Raw genomic sequence first — 22534 nt, forward strand, 5'->3', positions numbered from 1 at the left:
GGTAAATTACTGATACTTTCTATACTTTATTCTTTGACATTTAATTTTTATTTTTTATCAAACTAATGCATGTGTGTTGTTTTACATGTATGTCATTTTTCAAGTTAAATAAAACTATAAAGATAATAACAAAAATCAGCAGCCACCTGCCTCTGCTCTCCTCACTGTGGATTTCTGCCTTCTCTGGGCAACCACCCTCAGCTGTTTCTTCTAGCAAATAGGACATGTGGCCCTGAGGTATGTGATGAGTAAAGGAATAAATAGTCACTGCTTGAGAGGGCTGCCACTGAAGCCGTATCCTGAATGAAGGCTAGGCTAGGCAAGGATGGGAGCACCCAGAGAAGAGGGTGGATCTGTAAGGGCGTGTAAGCTGTAAGCTGTTCCTGCAAAAGGAGGGTGTGGAGATTAGGAACACTGGGTGTGCAGGTGTAGCCAGGAAGTACAGAGCATCCTGGGGATAATGCGCAGAGAACCGGTGGCCAGGGTGGCTGACTCGTGAGCATTATCAGATGAAAGAGGGAATCAAAGGTGTTGGGGTTTTAGTTTCCAGTCTCTTTGAGAGCAGTGGATAAAGCATAGCCTGGGACTAGAAGGTTGGTCTCACTTGGTTGGGCTGACGGAGGACCTAAACATGGCAGACTCACACGAGCTCTTAGTAAGGCATTAGTCCAGCACATGGCAGCAGGAAGCATTTAATAATGTTAGCTATAATTAGCATTCAAATTATTTTATTGGCAAAAGTGTGTGTATTTGATAATACCAAGCATAGGTGGGAATGTGAGAGCTAGGTACTGTTGCTGATACTGAATGAATACAGATTTTCTAGAAGGCAACTTAGCAATATATTACAAAATGGTTTTGGGTTTTGCTTTTTAGGTATGTATGCATTGAGGTAGTAAATTTATAGGAATTTATTCTAAAGAAACAACTAGATAGATACACAACCAGGTGTGTATAAGGTGATTCATTTCAATGTCATTTATGATAGGAAAAGCCAGAAAACATAACTAACTAATCAACGATAGAAAATGGTAAAATGAGTCCCAGACCAAAGATAGAAATACTATAAAGTTATTAGAAATGTCTTATATGGGAAAACTATTAAGTGAAAATTAAGTTTAAAAGTAGTCTGTATAATGTGATCTCAAATATATAAAGTACATATTCATACATGTATAGAAAAACATCAAAACAGTGATTATCTCCAGGTGGTATGATTTTTTTATGTATGTTTTTCTGTGTTACAGATTTGCTTCACTGAAATTTTCTTTTCTATTTTTTTCTTTTTTGGTTATGGAGGAAAAAACCCTCAATAATGTTGGTGAAAAAAGTATAAAGGTCTGTGTCACTCAAGTTTAGACTTCATTATCTACTCTTTTAATTCTTTAATTTATTTTCTAATCGATCAATGAGTATAGTTTTGCCTTTTCCAATCTGGAAACTGTATGTCTTACAGAAAACACTTTTGACATGGAGGAGTTTCCTATTATTCTCAATGTTTCTTTCAGACCAGAGCAATTAACCCCCCTTTAAACAGCGCCTCTACTCTAGTGACAGCAGAAGTCTGCCAAAGTCACTAAACTCACCAATGTCCTATAGCCCCCATAATTCCATTGTGGAAATACTGATTGTCTGTAATAGATGCAGATCTCTTTTATTGGCACTGTGAAGAGGGTATTTCTGCTTCAGAACGGCATTAACAGGGGCTCCATTTCTCTTCTGTCTTTTTCAGAGTATCTAGAACATAACGTATCAGCAACTTAATTAAGAAAGCTGATAGTGGCATTACTAACAAAGGCCATTCTCACTTTACCCGAATATTCTCAAGCAGTAGGTATTAATAATGTTTGCGGTGTGAACCAACAAATCTGAGGAAGCACATCGGATACCTACAGCAAGCTCAAAGCCAAATGAGAAAATTGTTCCAGAAAATAACAGATGCTCTCAGATCACATATATCTCCCCAGAGGAAAAAGGAACAAACATAGAAAATAACTCCAGACATGATCAGGACATCCAACTGAGGAAACATCAATATATAGACCATTCAATTAAAAATTATATGCCCAGTGTTTGTTATGATATCCATCTTTGATTTGGAGGTCTGGGAATGATAGATAAAATAAATTAGGAGAATCAGAACAGCCTTTGGGCTTCCAAAATCCTATGCCATACCTGTTAGAGCATTTTGTAATTGGGAGGTCAAGTAAAGTGTGGGAGACAGTGTTGGCTTAAGAGTCAAGCAGAAATGAGTTTTAAGGCCAGTTTTGCCAATCTAGATTGTGAACTTAGGCAAGTAACTGAATTTCTCTAAATCTACTTCATCTGTGAAATGGGTGTAGACTATCTACCTCATAGGATTGATATGAATATGAGTAAAATAATTTATAAAAAATGTCTGGTATAGGTCCTGTAGACACTCCACCAATGGTGGCACTGAACATTACTGGTAACATTCCGAGACCAATGCACAACACCATATAGAGAAGCAAAACAGACTTCGATAAACAGAAATGATCAAGTGCTTTAAAGAGGCATCCAGTTCTTTATTGGAGAAAATAACAGAACACTTTAGTTTAAGGCTAATCATGGGGCTAGCCCACTGAGTGACCATGTGTTATAGCAATATCTAATCAAATGGACATTTACATGTTTATGGGAATCTTGAGTTAAACTCTTCCATATTAAAGTACACACTCAGAATGTGGCCAAAAGATATCTCCACCCCAGAAAAAGGCTTGGGGAAAAAAAGTATTGTCTAGAAATTTTAAAGGTACACTCGAGGAAAACCAGAATTTCATCTAATGAGGAAATTTTAAAAATCACTCCAAGGAAATTGATAATTTTCTAGAAAGTTCCTAGTGGCTAGAGAGTTGGTATGGAAGTGAAAAAATGTGGAAGGTCATATTGCTGACACGTAACGTTAAAAAAAGTCTATGATGTTGTAATATATACATTTTATTATTACTTTTTATCAAAAATTTGAAATGCCTTCACATCTTGCTTTGGGTCTAGAACAAAAATCTATCAAGGTGGCTCAGGAGAGAAATCATGGATCCAGGGTTAGGGTTATAAGATGGGTCCCCTACTCTGTCTTTCCTAGTTGACTGACCTTGAGGGACTTATTTAACTCCTACAGCTGTTTTTCCATCTGTAAAATGGTGATTAAAATGCCTATCTTTGACTGTTGCTTCATCACTGAGCTTCTGTGGAGTCACAAAAGCTGAGATATACTGGCTGTAGTTTACATAAATTTCTCAGTGAGTCCTGAAAACCTGGATGGAGTCATCTCAAAGATGAGTTGGGAGATTCTGTGGTAATATGGGGGGAGAGTTTGGGGTACAACCAATACAGCTAAGTCCTTGGGGAAGTCTAGGAGGAAATTTCTGAAAATTGACTTAAAACTTCAGATTTGGGGAAACATAATTTTATTTAACAACAAAAAAGATAAAAGTGTAATGTCTGATGCCATTTTTATTCTAAAATTTTCTTGATCATTTCTTTACTTCATCATAATGAAATAAACATAGCACGGCAGTCATCTTACATAGATAGATGCACAAGTTAATGAAATGGCATTTTCTGGGCTGAAGGGAAGGATATTTTGAATGTTTCCATGGAATTAAATTGATCTGTTCACATGTTTCCATGGTAAGAACTGCTGGCTTTGCCAGGCATGTCGGACACACTTGGGGGTATTGTGGGAATCTGGTGGCCAACCCAGTCACAGTCATATGGCATTCATCTGGACAGAACTCAGCTTTTTTGTATATTTAATTTACAATGTTGTGTTGGTTTCAAGTGTGCAGCAAAGTTGGACAGAACTCAGTCTTAAAGCTGAGATTTCAAACCCTCCTACACTATTGGTGGGAATGTAAATTGGTACAGCCACTATGGAGAACAGTATGGAGGTTCCTTAAAAAACTAAAAATAGAACTACCATATGACCCAGCAATCCCACTCCTGGGCATATATCCAGAGAAAACCATAATTTGAAAACATACATGTACTCCAGTGTTCACTGCAGCACTATTTACAATAGCCAGGACATGGAAGCACTCTAAATGTCCATCAACAGAGGAACGGATAAAGAAGACGTGGTACATATATACTATGGAATATTACTCAGCCATAAAATAGAACAAAATAATGCCATTTGCAGCAGCATGGGTGGGCCTAGAGATTGTCATATTGAGTGAAGTAAGTCAGACACAGAAAGACAAATATCATGTGATATCGCTTATATGTGGAATCTAAAAAGAAAAAGGGTACAAATGAACTTATTTACAAAACAGAAGTGGAGTCACAGATGTAAAAAACAAACTATGGGTACCAAGGGATGGGGGGGAGGGATAAATTGGGAGATTGGGACTGACATATACACACTACTATATATAAAATAGATAATTAATAAGAACCTGCTGTATAGCACAGGGAACTCTACTCAATACTCTATAATGGCCTAAATGGGAAAAGAATCTAAAAAAAAAAAAAAGGAGTGGATATATGTATATGTATAACTGATTCACTTTGCTGTACACCTGAAAATAACACAACATTGTAAATCAAATATACCCCAATAAAATAAAAGACTGTAGACTCTTAAAAAAAAAAAAAGCTGAGATTTCATTGAGGGTCAGGCTTGCAAGGCCAGGTTTACAGTGCCTGGTTTATATTGTTTACTGATATGGGGGCAGTGAAAATATTTTATAATAGTAAACTCAATTAAAAAATCATCCAGTTTGCAATCATATCGGAAAAAATATTTTTGTGTCCAGGAAACATTATGACCTAAAATTCCACAATTTTCATCATCAAATAAAAAGCCTTGATCGGCTTGGCTGAACTGCTGACACACACAGACTTTTAAAAAAAGGAAAATGTTTTTGTAGTGGAGTGCCAGTAAGTAGGTCGAAAGTGAGCTGTGCTCCATCTTGTAATTCACTGCAGCGTGTGCGGAGATGTGTGTATCTTAAGAGACATAAAACAACAGAGAAGAAAGGCAGAAAGGAGGTCCTCTTCTTGATTTGCAAAAGGCCACACGTTGCCCTTGTTTTTCTACTGACACAATTTATAGGCTCCTGGACCTTTTGATATTCCTCCATCAAAACTTTCTTAGCGTCTGTCTCATTTCAAAGGGACACTAGCTAGTCCATGCCACTGAGTTACCCCTAATTCACAGACATTTTAACTGTAGCTGGTGCTTTAACTCAAAGGAAAGAGTCTAACGCTGGGATTTCAAGCTAAAGTAGCCTCTGGGCTCTAAGTGCCTTTTGTTAAAGAATCTGCTAGACTGTATTCAAACTCTTCAGAGAAAGACATCATGTTTCATGCATCTTTGCATTTCCAGCACCCAGAACAATTCTTGTCCGCTAGTAAGAACTCCATATATGCTTGTTGAATGAAAGAAGGAATGAATGAATGAAACCAACAAGGGAAATCTTTTATAGCAGGTCCCAATTATTGTTGATTAATAAATATAATGTTTGTCTACTGAATAGGTCTAGTATTAAACTTATTTGGCTGAATTTTGGTTATATTGTTGATCCCAAGTTTGGGTGCCTCACTCACAGTGAGGCCAAACAAACTGAAACATCGGAGTTTGGAGCAGAGAAAGATTTATTGCAAGGGTCAAGCAAGAAGAATGGGCAGCTCTTTCTCAAAAAGCCCAAAATCCCTGATGGTTTTCAGGGAAGAGTTTTTATAGGAAACATTTGGGGGAGAAAGACTGCTGGGTGTGTGACCTTCCTCTGATTGGTTGGTGGTGAGGTAACAAATCTCAATCATCAGCCATATGACCCCAACCAGTCTGGGGGTCCAAGTACTTGTGCTCAGCCTGAAGTTACCATCCTCCACCTGAGTTGGCAGCCTTAGTTCCAGTAGAACTCAGAGATATATTGTTACGTAGACCTCTTCAGGAGGAACCAGGACCCTGCTCTGTGCTGCACTGTTGTTTCCTGAATGCTCCTTTGTTTCTGCATTCCCTCCCTTTCCTAATTAGTAACTGTCTGAATCTGCCTTTGGAGTTCAGAGAAGGTCTAGGAGGCTGAAGACTTTTTCCTACAAACAAGAAACCGGGGACACGGAAAGGCTTTTGTACCCTCAGGGTCCTGCTCAGTTTCAATCCCCCCTTTTTTGGTCATCTTCCATCTGGAGGGGAACAGGTGTTGGAATCATAAACTCAGCAGAGGAACTTGGTTTTAGGGGAACTCAGTTTCAATAACTGAAATCCTCATTCATCTTGACTCCACTGCTATCAAAGAGGGAGCATGTTTCTTCTGTTTGAGGGACCGTGAGGATGAGTGATTTGCCTAATATCTCTGTCTCTGTTTCTCTGCCTCTGTCTCTCTTTCCCTCTGTCTCTGCCTCCCTCTCTCACACACACACTCCAGCTCTCTGCCATCTCCCCCAGCAGCCTTTGTAATAAATCGAGAGCTCCACAACTGCCTGTGCTGTGCAGCTTTAAAAAGAGAACGCTGTCTGAAAGACGCACAGATATTGTGACTCCCTGGAATGAAAGCTTCTCTCCCAGGAGTCAGAAGAGAGTGCGTGTGGAAATCTCAGCCTCTTTCAACATCCCATCCTTTAAGTAAAGCTCCTATTTAAGAGCGGTCCCCGGGGGTTCCGGGCTTGTCATCTTCCCGGCACTCTTTCGCACTGGACTGATTATTAGTGAGACAGCTAACACGCGGGATGGAGGAAGGCCAGCCCGAGCATGGGCTTTGTTCAGGGACTGCATCTTCTGGATGGCCAATCTGTCAGCAGCCTGCAGTCAGATTTCTCTGCAATTGCGGGTTTAATCCCTCCCTGGGCACAGATCTTTTTAAAAGCAAAATGGTGGGGTAGAAAAAAGTAGCTTTAAGATCAGACATATCTAGGTTCAAATCCCTGCTTCCCTACTTACATTGTGATTCTGAGCACATCACTTAATCCCTCTCAGTCTGACTTTTCCTATCTGTAAAATGGGGATATTAACACTGGCTTTGCAGAATCGTTACATCTGCCAGCAGGCTAAATGGAATGTGGCTGAGAGGTGGTCAGCAGGCTTTCCAAATGGGATTCTGTAAGGAAGAGCAACAGAACTCTGGGGACTCTCTTGGTCTGTGCTCTCCGGGACCACTGGAGTGGGAGCAGGAAGCCATTGCGTTGCTTCCTGTTGGAGCGCTTGTTTGCACGGTCTTCTAGTTTGAGAAATGCTAATAAGGCAATGATCCATTTAAGCCAAAGGGTCTCAACGTCCAGCAAATGGCAGTGAGTCATGCCTGCTGTCTGCCCTTTTGCCTGTTACAGGGGCCTTCCTTGTTCTGTGTTCCTTTGAGGAATGCCTGCTTCTCCCCAAACAGCTCTTAGCAGCCCCATGTGAACGGGGACAGAGCAGGCTGGTGGCAGCTGGCACAGAGCGGAGGCCAGGAACAGTTATTACTCTGATGGCTTTCCTTTCCCCTCCCAGCCCCCCCTCCCCAGTAGTCCCTGCTCTGCCTTGGAAAGCATGGACATTTGTCAAGACTGGGCTCTGCTGAGGCACTTGGAGAGTTACTGAGGCTTGGAGAGAAATGCTTCCAGCAACTCCGGTCCAGCAGTCAATGTTGGTGAAGAGGGGTTGCTCTCTCAGGCAGCTGGCTGAACTGCTGTGCCTCCCACAGACACCTGGAATTCCCTCCAACCCTCAGTATCCTGTGACATTCTCTCTCCTATCACCTGCTAAGCATCTTGCCCACTCATTAGAGGGGAAAAAAAGAGGAAAGAAAAAGGAAAAGTATCAGTAAACAGAAAAAATCTGACTCTTTGGGTCCTAAAATTATCCATGCTGAATCATTAATTCACTAGCCAATCAATAATCCCATGCTTTTAAAACAAAATTGATTTCAAGACTAACAATCTAGTAGAAGATATAAAGGATGTTTATTGAGCAATTATTGTGCACTAGGCACCGTCCTGAGTACTTTACAGATGTCACCCACCCTTTAAGGTGTGTGGGCTCTGAAATCAGACTGTCTTAATTTGAATTTTGTCTTTGGCATAGAGTAACCATGTGGCCTTGGCTAATTTATTACTTCACCTCTCTAAGCCTCGGTGTCCCTAACAGTTTCTTTGAAACATCAGAGAGATGTTTCCCTAATCACCCCATCTAAAGTAACACCCCACTCCCCACCTCCATCTTTCAGAGCACTATTGTTTTTAGCCACAATAAATGTTTGTTGAGAGTCCCCTTTTTCCTAGGCTTGGCTTCTAGTGCTGGGGTTACAACAGGAAACAACTACCCCATGGAGCTTACACTGCAGTAGGGAGAGACTGACATATAAGCAAAATAAATATATAAGTAATATTCTAAATATTCTAAATTCCTTTTTTTTACCATCTATCTCCTGCAATAAAATTATTAGCTCCTTGAGGGCAAATTCTCATCTGTCTTGACTTCTGCTGAATTCCCAGGGGCTAGCATAGTGTTTAGCACATCATACGTTTAAAATAATGAAGTAAATAAGGTTAAAAATTTGAAGAGAATAAAGTAGATAATCTATGTCTAAAGCTGTTAGCATAGTGCCTGGAATATGGTAAAAATTTAATAAGTTGGTCATTTTTCAATTAGATTCCAAAGCTGTGTTCTTAAGCAGTTTACCACATTGAGTCTATTATAATAATAACTATAATAAAAATAACGTGTTATTGTTATTGTAAACTTACATATATCAAACTACAATTTACTTATTAAATTCTACTGGATGCCGTGAACTGCCTAGGCATATTAAAATAATATATTATGTAATTATAACTCCACAATAATCCTAAAAGGTAGACTTTTTTTTTTTTTTTTTTTTTGCGGTACGCGGGCCTCTCACTGTTGCGGCCTCTCCCGTTGCGGAGCACAGGCTCCGGACGCGCAGGCTCAGCGGCCATGGCTCACGGGCCCAGCCGCTCCGCGGCATGTGGGATCCTCCCGGACCGGGGCACGAACCCACGTCCCCTGCATCGGCAGGCGGGCTCTCAACCACTGCGCCACCAGGGAAGCCCAAGGTAGACATTCTTAACCTTATGTACCAAATTCCTATAATAAAAGGCAGACTGTGGTAAGCGCCAAAGACAGTTGCAAACAAAATGCTGTGTGATTTCAGAGGAGGAAGAAACTCATGCGGCCAGGGTGGCTAAAAGAGGTTTGATAGAGGAGAAACTCGGAGGGTGGGTTGTCTAAGCATGGAGAGGGCAGTGGGGGAGCCCGAGGCAGAGGGGAAAGCCTGAGAAAGGGCACAGAGGAATGTACGAAAGGGAGTGCTGTTCCCACAGAGGTGGAAGGTGCGGTACATGAAGGGAATGATGGATCGGGCTGGAAGTGGAGGGGAAGGCGGCCCTTGAATACCAAGGGAAGAAATTTTAGCTTCATTTCATAGGCAATAGGGCGCCATTAAAATTTTTAAGCAGAAGAATATAAAGAACCAGAATTATGAACCTGAAGATTAATTGGGTTCTAGACTAGATGGAGAGGAAATGAGGCTGCAATTGCCAGGTGCTGAATAAGAGCCCCGGCTTGGAAAGGTGGTGGTGATAACGGAATGAAGAAAGCAAATACAAAAAGCGGAATCACCTGGCTTAGGTGAGGGACGAGGGAAAGGAGGTGTCAAAGCTGGCTGTGAGCTTTCAAGATTCAGTGGTTGGTGTTCTTCCGATATACCTGGCAGGCTATTAAGCTTGGACCCAGGTGCCTTGATAGTTCTCTAACCTGAGCAATTTTTCAAAAATCCTTTCTTTTTTTTTTTTTTTTTTTTTTTTTTTTTTTTTTTTTGCGGTATGCGGGCCTCTCACTGTTGTGGCCTCTCCCGTTGCGGAGCACAGGCTCCGGACGCGCAGGCTCAGCGGCCATGGCTCACGGGCCCAGCCGCTCCGCGGCATGTGGGATCTTCCCGGACCGGGGCACGAACCCGTGTCCCCTGCATCAGCAGGCGGACTCTCAACCACTTGCGCCACCAGGGAGGCCCCAAAAATCCTTTCTTATGAGGGACTTAGGACTGTCTCTTACTTGAGATTGTCTCTATCTTCCATTACTTCAGGTAGCATGCTCTCAATAGCATAGTGCCCTGGGGCAGTGTTGGTACAAGACTGGCATTCAAGAAATGTTTACCAAACTGAGCTAAATTGAATTGAATGATTGGTTGTGGCCACTTGTCAGAGTTGCCACCAAAGCTGAATCCAGCTTCTGCCTCCAGGAACTTAGAGACACATGAAGCTAAACCAAGTGGATCTGCCACCCGCTCTGAGACGCCATATCCACCCAGGATCCAGGTGACTGAACGGCTGGCGGTGGGGAGGCTCAGTGATGCAGCAGCTGATCTGAGGGCACAGATGCTCACAGATGCTAGCTGGGGCCACAATGTCCAGAAATGACAGTGGTAGTGTTTGGAAGCTATAAAAATAAAACTGATTACCTTCACATGCACATGGATGTATTTATACTAATTTGGCAGATATTTGTGCAGGATGGTATGACTTAAAATACAGATTTTACATGAAATTTCCTCGTGAGTGTGTGTGTGGCGGGGATGGGGAGTTGATTTCTGGTTGGCACCTGAAAGAGATGACAGCCATCCTGCATAGCGGCAGGAGCTGACACAGAAAATAGACAGTGTTTTAAAACATAAGCCCTGGGGGCTTCCCTGGTGGCGCAGTGGTTGAGAGTCTGCCTGCTGATGCAGGGGACACGGGTTCGTGCCCCGGTCCGGGAAGATCCCACATGCCGCGGAGCGACTAGGCCCGTGAGCCATGGCCGCTGAGCCTGCGCGTCCGGAGCCTGTGCTCCGCAGCGGGAGAGGCCGCAACAGTGAGAGGCCCGCATACCGCAAAAAAAAAAAAAAAAACCCAAAAACAAAACATGAGCCCTGAACCAAAGCTCATAGGAGTACATGATCCTAAGAGTAGGTAGAAATGTGTATTCAAGATTCTTCTCACAGAGGCAACTCTGTTTGGCGTGTTTTAGGCAGGTTGTGGCAAGAAGTTATTTCACTGTCATTGGTTAATAACGCCAGGGATAAAGGTTTCAGGGAGTCCAGAGAAATTCATATGCCCTCTTCTGGTACTATTCCAGTCACTAAAAGCAGAGTCTTCGTAACCCAGTGTCAACAATATACCACAGGATAACTGGTGCACTGGCTTGAAATTTTGCCCCTGTTATTGGGTATCTTCTGTCTGCCATGCCAGATCCATGGTCCATCCTTCCCCACACTCCTCTGTGCCCCAGGAGGCTGACCTACATGGATTGCAGGCACCCTCTCCCTTCTCTCTGGGTTGTTTTTGGGGATGGTCGGGTGGCGGCAGGAGACTGGAGGCTGAAGTTCTCTGGCTCCTTTCCTATGGGGTCCTGTCAGCCTGGCTCCCTAGACCAAAGGTCTCAGCTTTTGTGAGACAGACCCCTCTGCACAGGCCCCTCTGCCTCTAGGGATCTAGTAACAGCTCTTGCCTCTTTAGACCCAGGGATCTAACCCCTAACCCTGGGGTACACACTATACCTCTCCATCCTGTCCACACCTCTGTAAATGGCTCCTTTACGAGATTCCTTTTTGAATTACCTAATTTGGGTGTGTCTCCTGCTTCCTGCTGGGGTGCTTCGGATCCACCTTTTTTTTTTTTTTTTTTTTTTACATCTTTATTGGAGTATAATTGCTTTACAATGGTGTGCTAGTTTCTGCTTTATAACAAAGTGAATCAGTTATACATATACATATGTTCCCATATCTCTTCCCTCTTGCGTCTCCCTCCCTCCCACCCTCCCTATCCCACCCCTCTAGGTGGACACAAAGCACCGAGCTGATCTCCCTGTGCTATGCGGCTGCTTCCCACTAGCTATCTATTTTACGTTTGGTAGTGTATATGTGTCCATGACCTCATTTTTTTCACAGACTCCATGACTTCATTTCCCCTCTGGGGCCTCACCTTGGAGGTTAAACAAAATGTGTTCTCTCTCTCTTACTTCCTACCTCCGCATCCTGTGCAGGATTTCCACTCTTGTGGGGCCCCTTTCTGTGCACTATTCTGCCCCTAACATGGAAGTCTCTTAGTGAGCTTTTTATGTAACTCAGAGGTAGATGAAGCCCATTGATTCAGATCTGTCTCCTCTTTTTCTTTCCTGTAAAACAAAATCACTGACTCCATTAGTTGGTTTTGCATAGCTAAAACCATATTCTAGTCGTTAATTAATTCTTAAGAGTGGATAGATCTTGTGTTCAGGGCACATTGTTCCCAGTCATTTAAAACATCATTGGAAAGGCTCTACTGAGATGGCCTTTCCATTTAAATGTATTAACCTCTGTGCTGGTAATTCTCTCTTTGCCCCTCCCAATCCACTTTTTGTTCTTCAGACTCCTGGGCTCTCCCACCCGCTGGATTCCAGTTAGGTTTGGCCAATGAAAGTTACTAGCGTGAGATCAATATTTAGCAGGAGACAGAGGTCGCCGTATTCATTCTCCTCACTCCCCTGCCAGGTTGCCAGGTGGCTCTCCTCCCGTGGTTATGGCTCTTGCTGGGCTCTGCAAACAGCTCCGTCACTTTGCCCCCTCAGTCCTAGAGTGATATCAATATCTCACTATTCTAGTACCTGGGTGCTTTGCTATTCCTTTTTGATCCCTTAACCCTGCCCATGCCTCTGTAAATAGTTCCTCCGTTGAACTCTTGTCAGTTACCACTTTGGGTATCATCTACTGAGATCTTTACTGACACAATGCTTACCTTTTAAGGTCATTCAGAGACTAGAAGGCTGAAGTGCAACCTATCATCCTAGGTTAGGTCTAATTCAGAAGTCATAGTTGGGATCTTAATACTTCAAATCCCAGCTATCCCTTCAAGCTCATTATAACTCATATAAAATTTCTACTGATGTGGTTTACCAAGATATAGTCTGGACTGCAGGAATAAGCTGAATTCAGAATCCTGAACTCTCAGGCAGACACCTCCCTGAGCACATGATCCTGAAGGAGCTATCCTTGGAGACACAGTAAACAAAAGCCTTTCTCTAGGTCTTGACCCTGACCCCTCTTGGGTTTCCTTCTTTGAGCTAGTCCACATATGGACCATGAGGGCCAGTGTTGCCCTTCTAGCCTATGAGCTCAAGTCAAAGCAGACTAGGTGGTCTCCTTGGTCTGTTTCCACCAGGCTCAAATTCAGATCTGGAGAACGACAGGGTGACTCTTCAAACTAAGATGCTTCACATGTTTGTTCAACTTCCATTCAGTGGACTATTAGTTAGGATTGACTAGGAATTTTTTAAAATTTCTTGACATGACTGAGATCAATTTATTTATTTTCCAGTTAGGTTAGAAAAAAAGACATGTGTAGAGAGCTGTGTTAATTGGATCCTTATGTTATGGGCACTGGGGGCAGCTGCTCAGCTGTCCTGTCAGTTAATTCGGTCCCTGAACTTGGCTCTCTAAATATTGATGGTCAAATTGCAAGATAATTCAAGGTAAGAAAATCAGGAAAAGAAAATGAGAGCTGTTGTCCCAGGGATATTCTCAATCCTCTCTCCAGAAGATCAACCTTCTAGAATAGATGCTCAAGTGATTGTCTGTGACTGTATCAGAAACTTCCCTGTAGGGGTGAAATGAGAGAGGAAGACTTGAGCTCACCCAGAAGATAAAACGGGCCACAACCAGCCTTCTTGCAGTGGGCCTATGAGTATACCACCATCTTGAATGATGAGAATGACTTGTTGAGCATGGAAACTAGGGACTAAGGCTGACTAAAGTAAAATGAGCAAAGGAAGAAGAAAAGGGGCAAATGGGACAAAGGCTGAACAGTGGTGTTTTTTTTTGTTTGTTTTTTTGTTTTTTGGGGGGTACGCGGGCCTCTCACTGTTGTGGCCTCTCCCGTTGCGGAGCACAGGCTCCGGGCGCGCAGGCTCAGCGGCCATGGATCACGGGCCCAGCTGCTCTGCGGCATATGGGGTCTTCCCGGACCAGGGCACGAACCCGTGTCCCCTGCATCGGCAGGTGGACTCTCAACCACCGCACCACCAGGGAAGCCCTGAACAGTGTTTTTTTTAAGGCCTCATTCTCCCTCAGCCAGTGCAGGGGAGATGAGTTCCATCAGCAACTGAACTTCAGGCTGAAGTGTTAGAGGGAAGGTGAGCAAATTAATTCAGTTACTTTGACAGCAGCTAATGTTCAGGTCTGGGTTTGAGCTCAAGTCTGCTCCTTTTGTCTTGGTATCTTTGTGCTCATTGCAATGTGTAATGTTAACTAATCCACATAGAAAGGATGCATCATCTCCACGTCCCATGAAACTAAGGTTTTAGTGATCACATACAATTCATCCCATTGGTGGATTCCTCCTTAATCTCCTTCCCTTCCAACTTTGTCTCATGAATTAGATTTTTTGACTGAGCAAGACATCTTGGACCCCTGCATGGCATGTGCCTGTTTTCGAACCCTGCAAGATGCTGCAGCTTGAAAGGAACTATAGAAATGAGTCCATCAGTGTTTGAGGTAGGTGCCCAAAATATGCCTCTTGCTTCAGCAATTCAACCTGTGTTTGGAGGGGTGGAAACCCTTGAGAACAAAAGGTAAGGAAATCTCACCAACTTAGCCCATCCAGAGTGCAGGGAAGGATCAAGTTGACTGCCCACTGCATTGTCCAATGATCCTCCAAGGAATGAAGAGCAAGGATGACCACAAGATTTCATAAAGATACATCTCCATCTCCCTGTACTGGGCTTCTTTTCTTGTCTCCCTCATGATTTGCTTTTTTTTCCTGCCATTCCAGAGGGACTCTCTACCTTTAGCTTGCCACTCTCACCACAACAAAAACTGTTCTCTCTTTCTCGAGTTCCCTCTGTTACTCTCAAGGGTCCCCCTAGTGTCTTCCCACTGCACTGTATCCTAAACTAAATACTTGGTTATTATTATTTATAATAAGGTGATAATGGTATTTTCTGGAGACACAGATTTTGTAGCACAAGGTGAGGCTGGCTCATGGTAACACATCTGTCTCTTAAATTGGGTTTCTGCTAATATCCAAAGAGCTAAAAGTGACCAGAATGAAGAAGAAATATTTGACAACGTATCAATTTAATGGAGTTCCAAAACATTCAAAAGAAACAACCAGAACTCAGCATTGCTGGGAGAGGTGAGACTTGCCACAGGATAGATTTCCTGGGCCTCATAATAAAACCTCTACATATAGAACCATGTCGTGTATTCACAGCCTTCCTGGATGTAAGCTGGAGTCTCCAACAAACTATAGTGCCTTTGCAAGCTCATCTTTCTAGTCTGTGATGAACAAAATCAAATATATAAGTGAAGCACCAAAGCTTAGAGGACACTGGGCAACAGAAATGGTGTCAGCTTGTCCCTCATTTGGACCTTACATTTATGTCTCTTCTCCTCCTTCGCTGCTTCCTCCCTACACCACATCCAGTGCCCCTCTCCCTGGTACCTCTCATTTCACTTCTGCTCCTCCATATGATCCTCTCCACAACCTTGTCCCTTGATGGGCTGTGGCAATGTATGCCCTGAGCCTTGTGCTAAGCCTTATGGCCTCTCCCTGTGTTCTCAGTCTCTCCCAGATCCACTTTGCCCAGCTAAATCCTCCCTCCTTCTCTGCAGCTTAGTCCTGGTTTCTTCTTGCCGGCGTCTCCAGGCAGCAATGATTGCTTCATCGTCCATTTCTTCCTCCTCCTCCCTGTCCGTGCTTCTCCGATACTGGGACCGCCGCCCTGAAGCAAACCTCCCTTCCTCTCTCTTTTCCATCCTCTCCTTCTCTCCCTCCTCTTCAGACCTCATGAAGCTCTGGGTGAATTTCCTCTTGGCTCCAAATTCAGAAAAATCTGACTTGGATGACTCTTCCACATCTTCCCAGTCCCTGGGTCTGGCCCAACCCGGACGCTGTGGTTCTGGGGACTCTTCCCCTTCAGAGGGCTCAGGGGTCCGGCGGAAAAAGTAGGGCTCCGGGCTTTCCTCTCGGGAGCTTGAGGTCTCACTGAACATGGACCTGGAGAACGTGTGCATCTCTCTGCCCTCCCTGGTGGAGGAAGCAGAGGACCGTGAAGTGCTTCTTACGGAGTTGCCATTGGCCTCATGGTAGGAGGAGGTGTCCTGCTCCTCTGACCGGGATTTGGAGAACTTGTAACTGGAGGACTTAGACTCCGTCTCCCAGAGCAGGGAAGATCTTGTGCACTTCCCCCTGGAGCTTCCAGACCAATCACTTTGGGGAGGAGATTTTTCCTCTGTCCTGAGGCCACTGAGCCACGTATTAATACTGCTATCCATCCCTTTGCCAGCTCTGCTGCCACTTCCATAACTATCAGAGACAGCCAGGGAGGAGGAGGTGTCTGTTTCGGGTTTCTGGGAATTACTGCGGGAAGAATACCGGAAGCTCCCTATGGCACTGTCAGTGTCCTCATCCCTATCACCCACGTCATCATCCTCATCTTCCTTGACCTTCTTCTTCTTGAAAAGGGAGCTGCGTTTGTTGTCGGAGGCCAGCTTCTCCATTTTGTACTCAGACATCTTCTCCCTCAGCTCTGTTTGCATCTCCTTCTCCTTGCGGCCAAGCTCCTTTAGGTTAATACTGTCAGCAAAGAGGCTACAGATAGGCTTGCTGGTCCCCCTCACTTTGCTCCCAGTACCTTCAGCTCTTGAGCTCCGTGTGATGTGGGTAGACAGCATGGACTGCGTGTCGGAGCTGGGTCTTGCCTGGCTTTGAGGGAGCAGGCAGCCGCCCAGGGAGGAGTTGCTCTGGCCACTAAGCATGGAGACTTGGTCATCCCCCAGGCAGCTGGCTGCTGGTGCCACCTTCATGCTTGCAACAGATGGTGAGCGGGACAACAGCAGCCCTTCATTTTGCTTCTGGGTGAGAGTTTCGCTGACTACGTTGACAATCCAGTTCTGAATGCTGGCAATGGAAATGGTGTCTCCGGGCCCCACTGGCAGGTTAGGTAGAGGTGTGGTGGGGGCAGAGGCCATGCATCCCCCTACATTGCTTAGGGCCTGAGAGGGATGGGAGCTGTGGCTTTGGGCACTGAGCACTGACATTGTGTCCCCACCAGCACTGACTGAGGGGGCTGCGGACCAGAATGCAGACAGGGGGATGCTCCCGCTGGCAGCCGAGCTATCTGCCTCCCAGCTTCCCATGGACTGGCTCTCCTCCAGCGTCTGCCTGCTCCTCTCCAGCAGCTCCAGCCTCCGTTGCCTCTTCTTGGCCAAGGCCGAGTCTTCTCCCTTGCTGAGCTCCACCACCTCCTCCTTGTTCTCACTGCCCACCTTCTGGTGCTTCAGCTTCCAGGCCTGGTAGGCAGATAGGTTGACGTCAGAGAGGTTCTTCTTCTCCCCCTTGGCCTCCTCTGCACGTTGCTCACTGCTGCCTTCTCCTGCCTCCGAGTCTTTCTTGTGAAATCCATATTGGATTCTCTTGATCTTCCACCTTTCCAGGGCAGTGAGTTTGTCCTTGTTCCTGTGGCAGAAGTTATAGAAGGAGCTGGCCTCAGAGGACACACTCTCCTCGTCATCCTCCCACGCCCCGTTCCCCACCTCCACGCTGGCGTCTACTTCCTCTCTCTTGCTCCTGGCGTGGTACCTCCGCGAAGCCTCCTTCTCAATCTCCAGCAGCCTCTGGTTCCACATGTCCCAGGTGCTCTCCGTGGACACCGAGTCAGAGCGGCGTCTCCCGCCTCGGTTCTGGCTGCTCATCTCCAGCTGCTGCTTCAGGACCCGGATGTCGTGGCTGCTCACACTGTCGGAGGTGCTGCTCTCACTCATCGTGTGCCTCCGTCTTCTCCTCACAAAGGAGCCGTCGTCACCCTCCTCCTCCTCTTCCTCCTCCCTATTCCACTTCCAGTGCCCCTCTGCCTGGTACCTCTCATTGCGGCTCTGCCACTCCTGGATGATTCGCTCCACATCCTCATCCTCGGGCTCCTCCTCACTCTGGCCGGAGAAGACTGAGCGCCTGTCGTCCCCACCCTGGGGGACCTTGCCTGTGGGGAGACCCTGCCTCTTCTTCCATGCCTCGTAGAGTTTCTCCTCCTCTTCTTCATCGATGAGGGTGAGGGGCTTGGAGGCTCGGCTGGCCTTCCCCAAGGAGGAGCTACTCAGGTGACTGGTGGCGTCATCCTCCTCTTCCACGGTGAGGGTGTGCACTCTGGCCCCAACCGTGCTCCCTGCATCCTCGCCCTCCTCTGCCTCCTCTTCTTCCCCCTCCCTGCCGAAGTCCTCTTCTCTCTCCTCCATCAGCTTCTCGTTGAGCTCCCGGAGCTGCTTCAGGAAGCCATCGTTGGGGTAGATGGCCCGCTTCTTGCGCACAGTCATCAAGGCCTCCAGGATGGCCATGTTGTGGAAGATCATCAGGTAGGCGACCACCAGCACTGCTGAGCGGCTGATGCCCATTTCACTGCTGACTAGGACTTTCCCTGAGAAGAAAACACAAGAGATAGTGATGTAATGGCACTTGTATTCTTTTTTAAGAGCTCTTTTGATGTGCTGGATTTAATGTTTCCTTGGCATCTCATATTCATCCATGCTCAAGTCCCATGAGGCACAAGCATCATTGTCCCCATATTACAGATGTCACACAGAGCAGTGACACTGCCCTGTGCTTGAGGAAACATTTTCCGCATTTTCTGAACACAGCAGGGAGTGGGGAGTGGGTGGGGAAAAAAGGAACTAACCACTGTCCCCATTTTTGAAACACTGGAGTGCACTTTCTCTCCACCAGACTGAGCATCAGAAGGAGGAAAAATAAAAGAATAGAGAAGAAAAGGAATGAGGCTAAGATGAATGAATCACAGAGAAGTAGAATCTCAGTGTTGGAAAGGACCACAAGTCCCTTGAGAATTCCTTTTACAACACCCTTGATGCTGGATAATCCATCATCCAGACTCTGCCAGATGCTTCCAGTGACAGAGAGCTCAGTATCTTAGACAGATAGACAGACAGACAGACACACACACACCCCTCTCATTCCATATTTATGTCAATCTAATTTTTTGAAAATTCTTTCACATGTTAGGGCAAAGGGTAACTTTCTGTAACAGGCACCCAGTGTTCCTGCTCTGACATACAAGGGTAAATAATAAATATATCTGTATGAATCAGGTCTTTAATACAAAAATCTTTAAGAAAATCACGATCATATTCTTCACTAGAGTTTTTTTTTTCTTTTTCTTTTTCTTTTTTCTTTTCCTCCCTATTCTGGGTCTTTCAATCATTAGCCAAACATTTTTTCATGTTCCATTACTACACTTGCCACTCTCTTCGGGTCAAACTTGAATTTATCAGTTTTATTCCTAAGGAAATTGTGTCAGTACGGAGCAAGATATTTCAGGTTTGGACTGACCCATACAGAGTAGAGTGGGCCCCTCGCCACTCTTTTTCTGGGCACTGGGCCTTCACTGATGCCATCTGAGCTTGCAATGTGGGTGGATATATCACACAATGAACTAAAATTATCTTTTTTATCAATTGAAACCTATAAAGCCTTCTAAAAAAACTGCTATCAAGCCACGTCTCTCTTATCTTGCAGCATTCTTAAAACATAAAGATAACCCTACAAATTCCTATTGATGTTTTTGGTCGTTATAGCCTGTTCTTCTAGGCTAACAGAAGCTTTTGCAAGTCTCAATTCTACCATTCAATAGATCGGTTATTCCCCAGCCTCCCCCTCTGCTTTGCATCCTTCATAAACATGACAACCATGCCTTCATTCTATGACTGTTTAACATGCACACTGGGACCACTAGAGATCTCTCTCGAGGCTGTCATCAATCTATTTGTCAACAGTCTTCGGGGATATTTGTTAAGCCAGTAAAGAGTCCTATCTTACAATATGGGATGGGGGTGACTTCTATTATTATATCTTAGTACCAGTTAAGACCATGTCTTTGTCACATAGAAGGCCAGAGACCAAGGCAAGACTTGAGGGCCCTGAGGTCCAATAATGCTGAAATGCCTTAATGCCAAGGGCCAGCAGCCACTAGGGGGAGGTAAGCAAGCAGAATCAAAGCCACTAAAAGAGCATCTACAGATTCAATGTCTTATCCCCTCTCTGCTCCAGCTCAGGGCTCAGCTGTCCCTCACCTTTTAACTGGCTGACCAGGTCACAATTTACTACAGTTAGTACCAAGGTCTCATTCACTTCTTCTGGAGGTGGTTACTAGGTCAGCTCACTTCAGGACACTTCAGGACATAGGCAGCTAGGCTTCCTCATAAGGGCATCAAATACAATTAGACTTAGTCTGGTGGAGGCCAGGTTGGGGTGCCATGCTTTTCCGTGCTATGTTCCTTACACCTGGGATTCCTCTGAAGAGTGTCAGGGGCAGCCTGAGGGACAGGGGAGAGCTGGGTGGGTCAGACTTGGGGCCCCACCCAATTCACCCAGAGCAACGAAAGGATTTTTTTTATTTTCTCTGTTAGGCACAAGGCCACACTAATGTATAGCTTATGCTTGACACAACTCGAGAGGACGCCTTTAACTTTGAAGTCAAAGTTGATTTGTTTGGTTATGATGAAAACTCTCCAGCAGTAAAGTGGCTTGAGGAAGGTGGTCTTTTTCTAATTTGCAGTTGCCATCTTGATTAGCAGAAGGGCTGATGGCGGGGGGACGTGGTGGGGGGGGGTGGTCTGTCTAGATGTGCTTAAAGATTTGAAGAGTACAGCTAGTGGAGACAGCCCTGGACTTGAGTAAGGCTGGGTTCCAGTTCTCTCACACTCTCAGTATGCCTTTATATGGTAGGCATTTGTTTTGTATCCTCCCAATTCATAATTCTCCTTTTCCTCAGAACTTTCCCCCTCTCTGCACCCCAGGAAAATGAGAAGTACTTGCCCAGAAGCCACCCCACTTGCCACTGTGGATAGAATTTAAGGTAGACAAAGGACCAGAGTCTGACAAATTTTCTCCCCAGGGAATTGAGGCAGGAAGTTAGCGGTTATTTTCAGGCCTGTGGTGGGCCATGCTCTCTGAGGTAGAAAGAGGTGATGGAACCAAGAGTCCTGAGGCTGTCCAGTCCTTGTTCCAGACCATCCTGGAGCCACCTTCCTGTCTCTGAATTTCTCCTTGTATTGCTGTAATTAATGCCTTTGCTGCTTGTTAAGTAGTTTCAGATGCTTTCTACTTACTGGCAACCGAAGGAATCTTAATTATCTCACGGTGGCCATCACTTAACCTAATGAGTGGGATTTCCCAATTTGCAAAATGTAAATACCTTCTCAAGGGGTCACTGTGTTTATTATGTAAAATGCCCAGAGCCAGGGGTAGGTTTTGCCTTCCTCCTTGTTAAGAACTGACTCGGAAGTATCCTAGAGTGGAGAAAACCACAGAAACTAAGGCTCAGGAGGTTAATTCCAGGGATGGTGACAACTGTCTGCCCCGGGGTAGGAAGTGCCCACAAAGGCAACACAAGGATACCGTCCTTCCCCTGCCTCGCAGGGGTGCGGAGACTAGGGAGGGTGAGCCTGAAGGCAGCTGATAGCAGTAAGGGGAGAGGAGATGGTCTGCAGGACGCACCGGCCGGGCAGGTGATGGGGACCACCTGGTCGACCCGGCAGAGCTGCTGCGCTCGCCCGCAGGCCCTGCGGCACCGCTTTGGGTCGCGGGGAGAACCTGCCCTGGAGGAAGTGCTGCCGTCTCCCTCTCCCCGCGACAGGACACTTGCTGCTCCGGCCTCGCAGCTCTTGGACGCCCAGCCCGCCGCCTCCCTGCCACGCCGCCACCCTCCGGGCAGCTTCTCCCGCTTCTGGGGATGCGTTTCGGCTCTGCGAGCGGCCTCACTCGCCCGGGATGCTGCGCGAGCCCCGCCGGCCGGTTGCCGCGTCTATGGCTTCCCTCGTTCGGCCGAGAAGTGGCCGTCAGCACCCGGCAAAGCAGCGGAAGAGATCCCCTCTCCCACAGACTCTTGGCAGACACGCCCAAGTCCACTTCTGTCAGAAGAAATACGTTCTTAAAAGTAGGTTTTTTTAAGCATTGAAAAGGGGAGAAAATCATTTTATATAGATATAGATATATAATTATTATATACATAACATTTATAAATTATAATTTAATAAAAATGTATACATATATAAAAATATTTCCCCTCTCTGTCTCTCTCTCTCCCTCTTTTTTTCTTCTCTCTCTCTGTATATATATATATATATGTATCCATTAAAAATTACCCTTCGTGGTCATTGGTGATGATAGGAAATGTCCTTCCCAGGAATAGTTAATAATATTCATTATAGTAATGGTTGTAACTTTTTTTTTTTTTTTGCGGTACGCGGGCCTCTCACTGTTGTGGCCTCTCCCGTTGCGGAGCACAGGCTCTGGACGCGCAGGCTCAGCGTCCATGGCTCACGGGCCCAGCCGCTCCGCGGCATGTGGGATCTTCCCGGACCGGGGCACGAACCCGTGTCCCCTGCATCGGCAGGCGGACTCTCAACCACTGCGCCACCAGGGAAGCCCTGGTTGTAACTTTTTGAACATTTATTATTTACCCAGTTCTGTGTGAAGTAAGCCCTTATGTGCATTTTTACAATTTTAGTCCTCACAGCAATTTTAGGAAAATTAGATCTATCTGTTCTATAGATAA

General features: G+C 45.4%; 1 protein-coding gene across 1 annotated transcript in view; it reads right to left on the minus strand.

The window, feature by feature from the left end:
* Nucleotides 1-15530: 15530 nt before the first annotated feature.
* The window catches only part of STYXL2 (serine/threonine/tyrosine interacting like 2), a 30861-nt gene continuing 23857 nt past the window's right edge, over nucleotides 15531-22534 (minus strand). Inside the window, exon 5 of the mRNA XM_060078715.1 lies at nucleotides 15531-18382. Coding sequence (XP_059934698.1) covers nucleotides 15531-18382 — 2852 coding nt within the window. The remainder of the gene's footprint in view (nucleotides 18383-22534) is intronic.

The sequence above is a fragment of the Mesoplodon densirostris genome, chromosome 2 (genome assembly GCF_025265405.1).
Source record: "Mesoplodon densirostris isolate mMesDen1 chromosome 2, mMesDen1 primary haplotype, whole genome shotgun sequence".
Classification (NCBI taxonomy): Eukaryota; Metazoa; Chordata; class Mammalia; order Artiodactyla; family Ziphiidae; genus Mesoplodon; species Mesoplodon densirostris.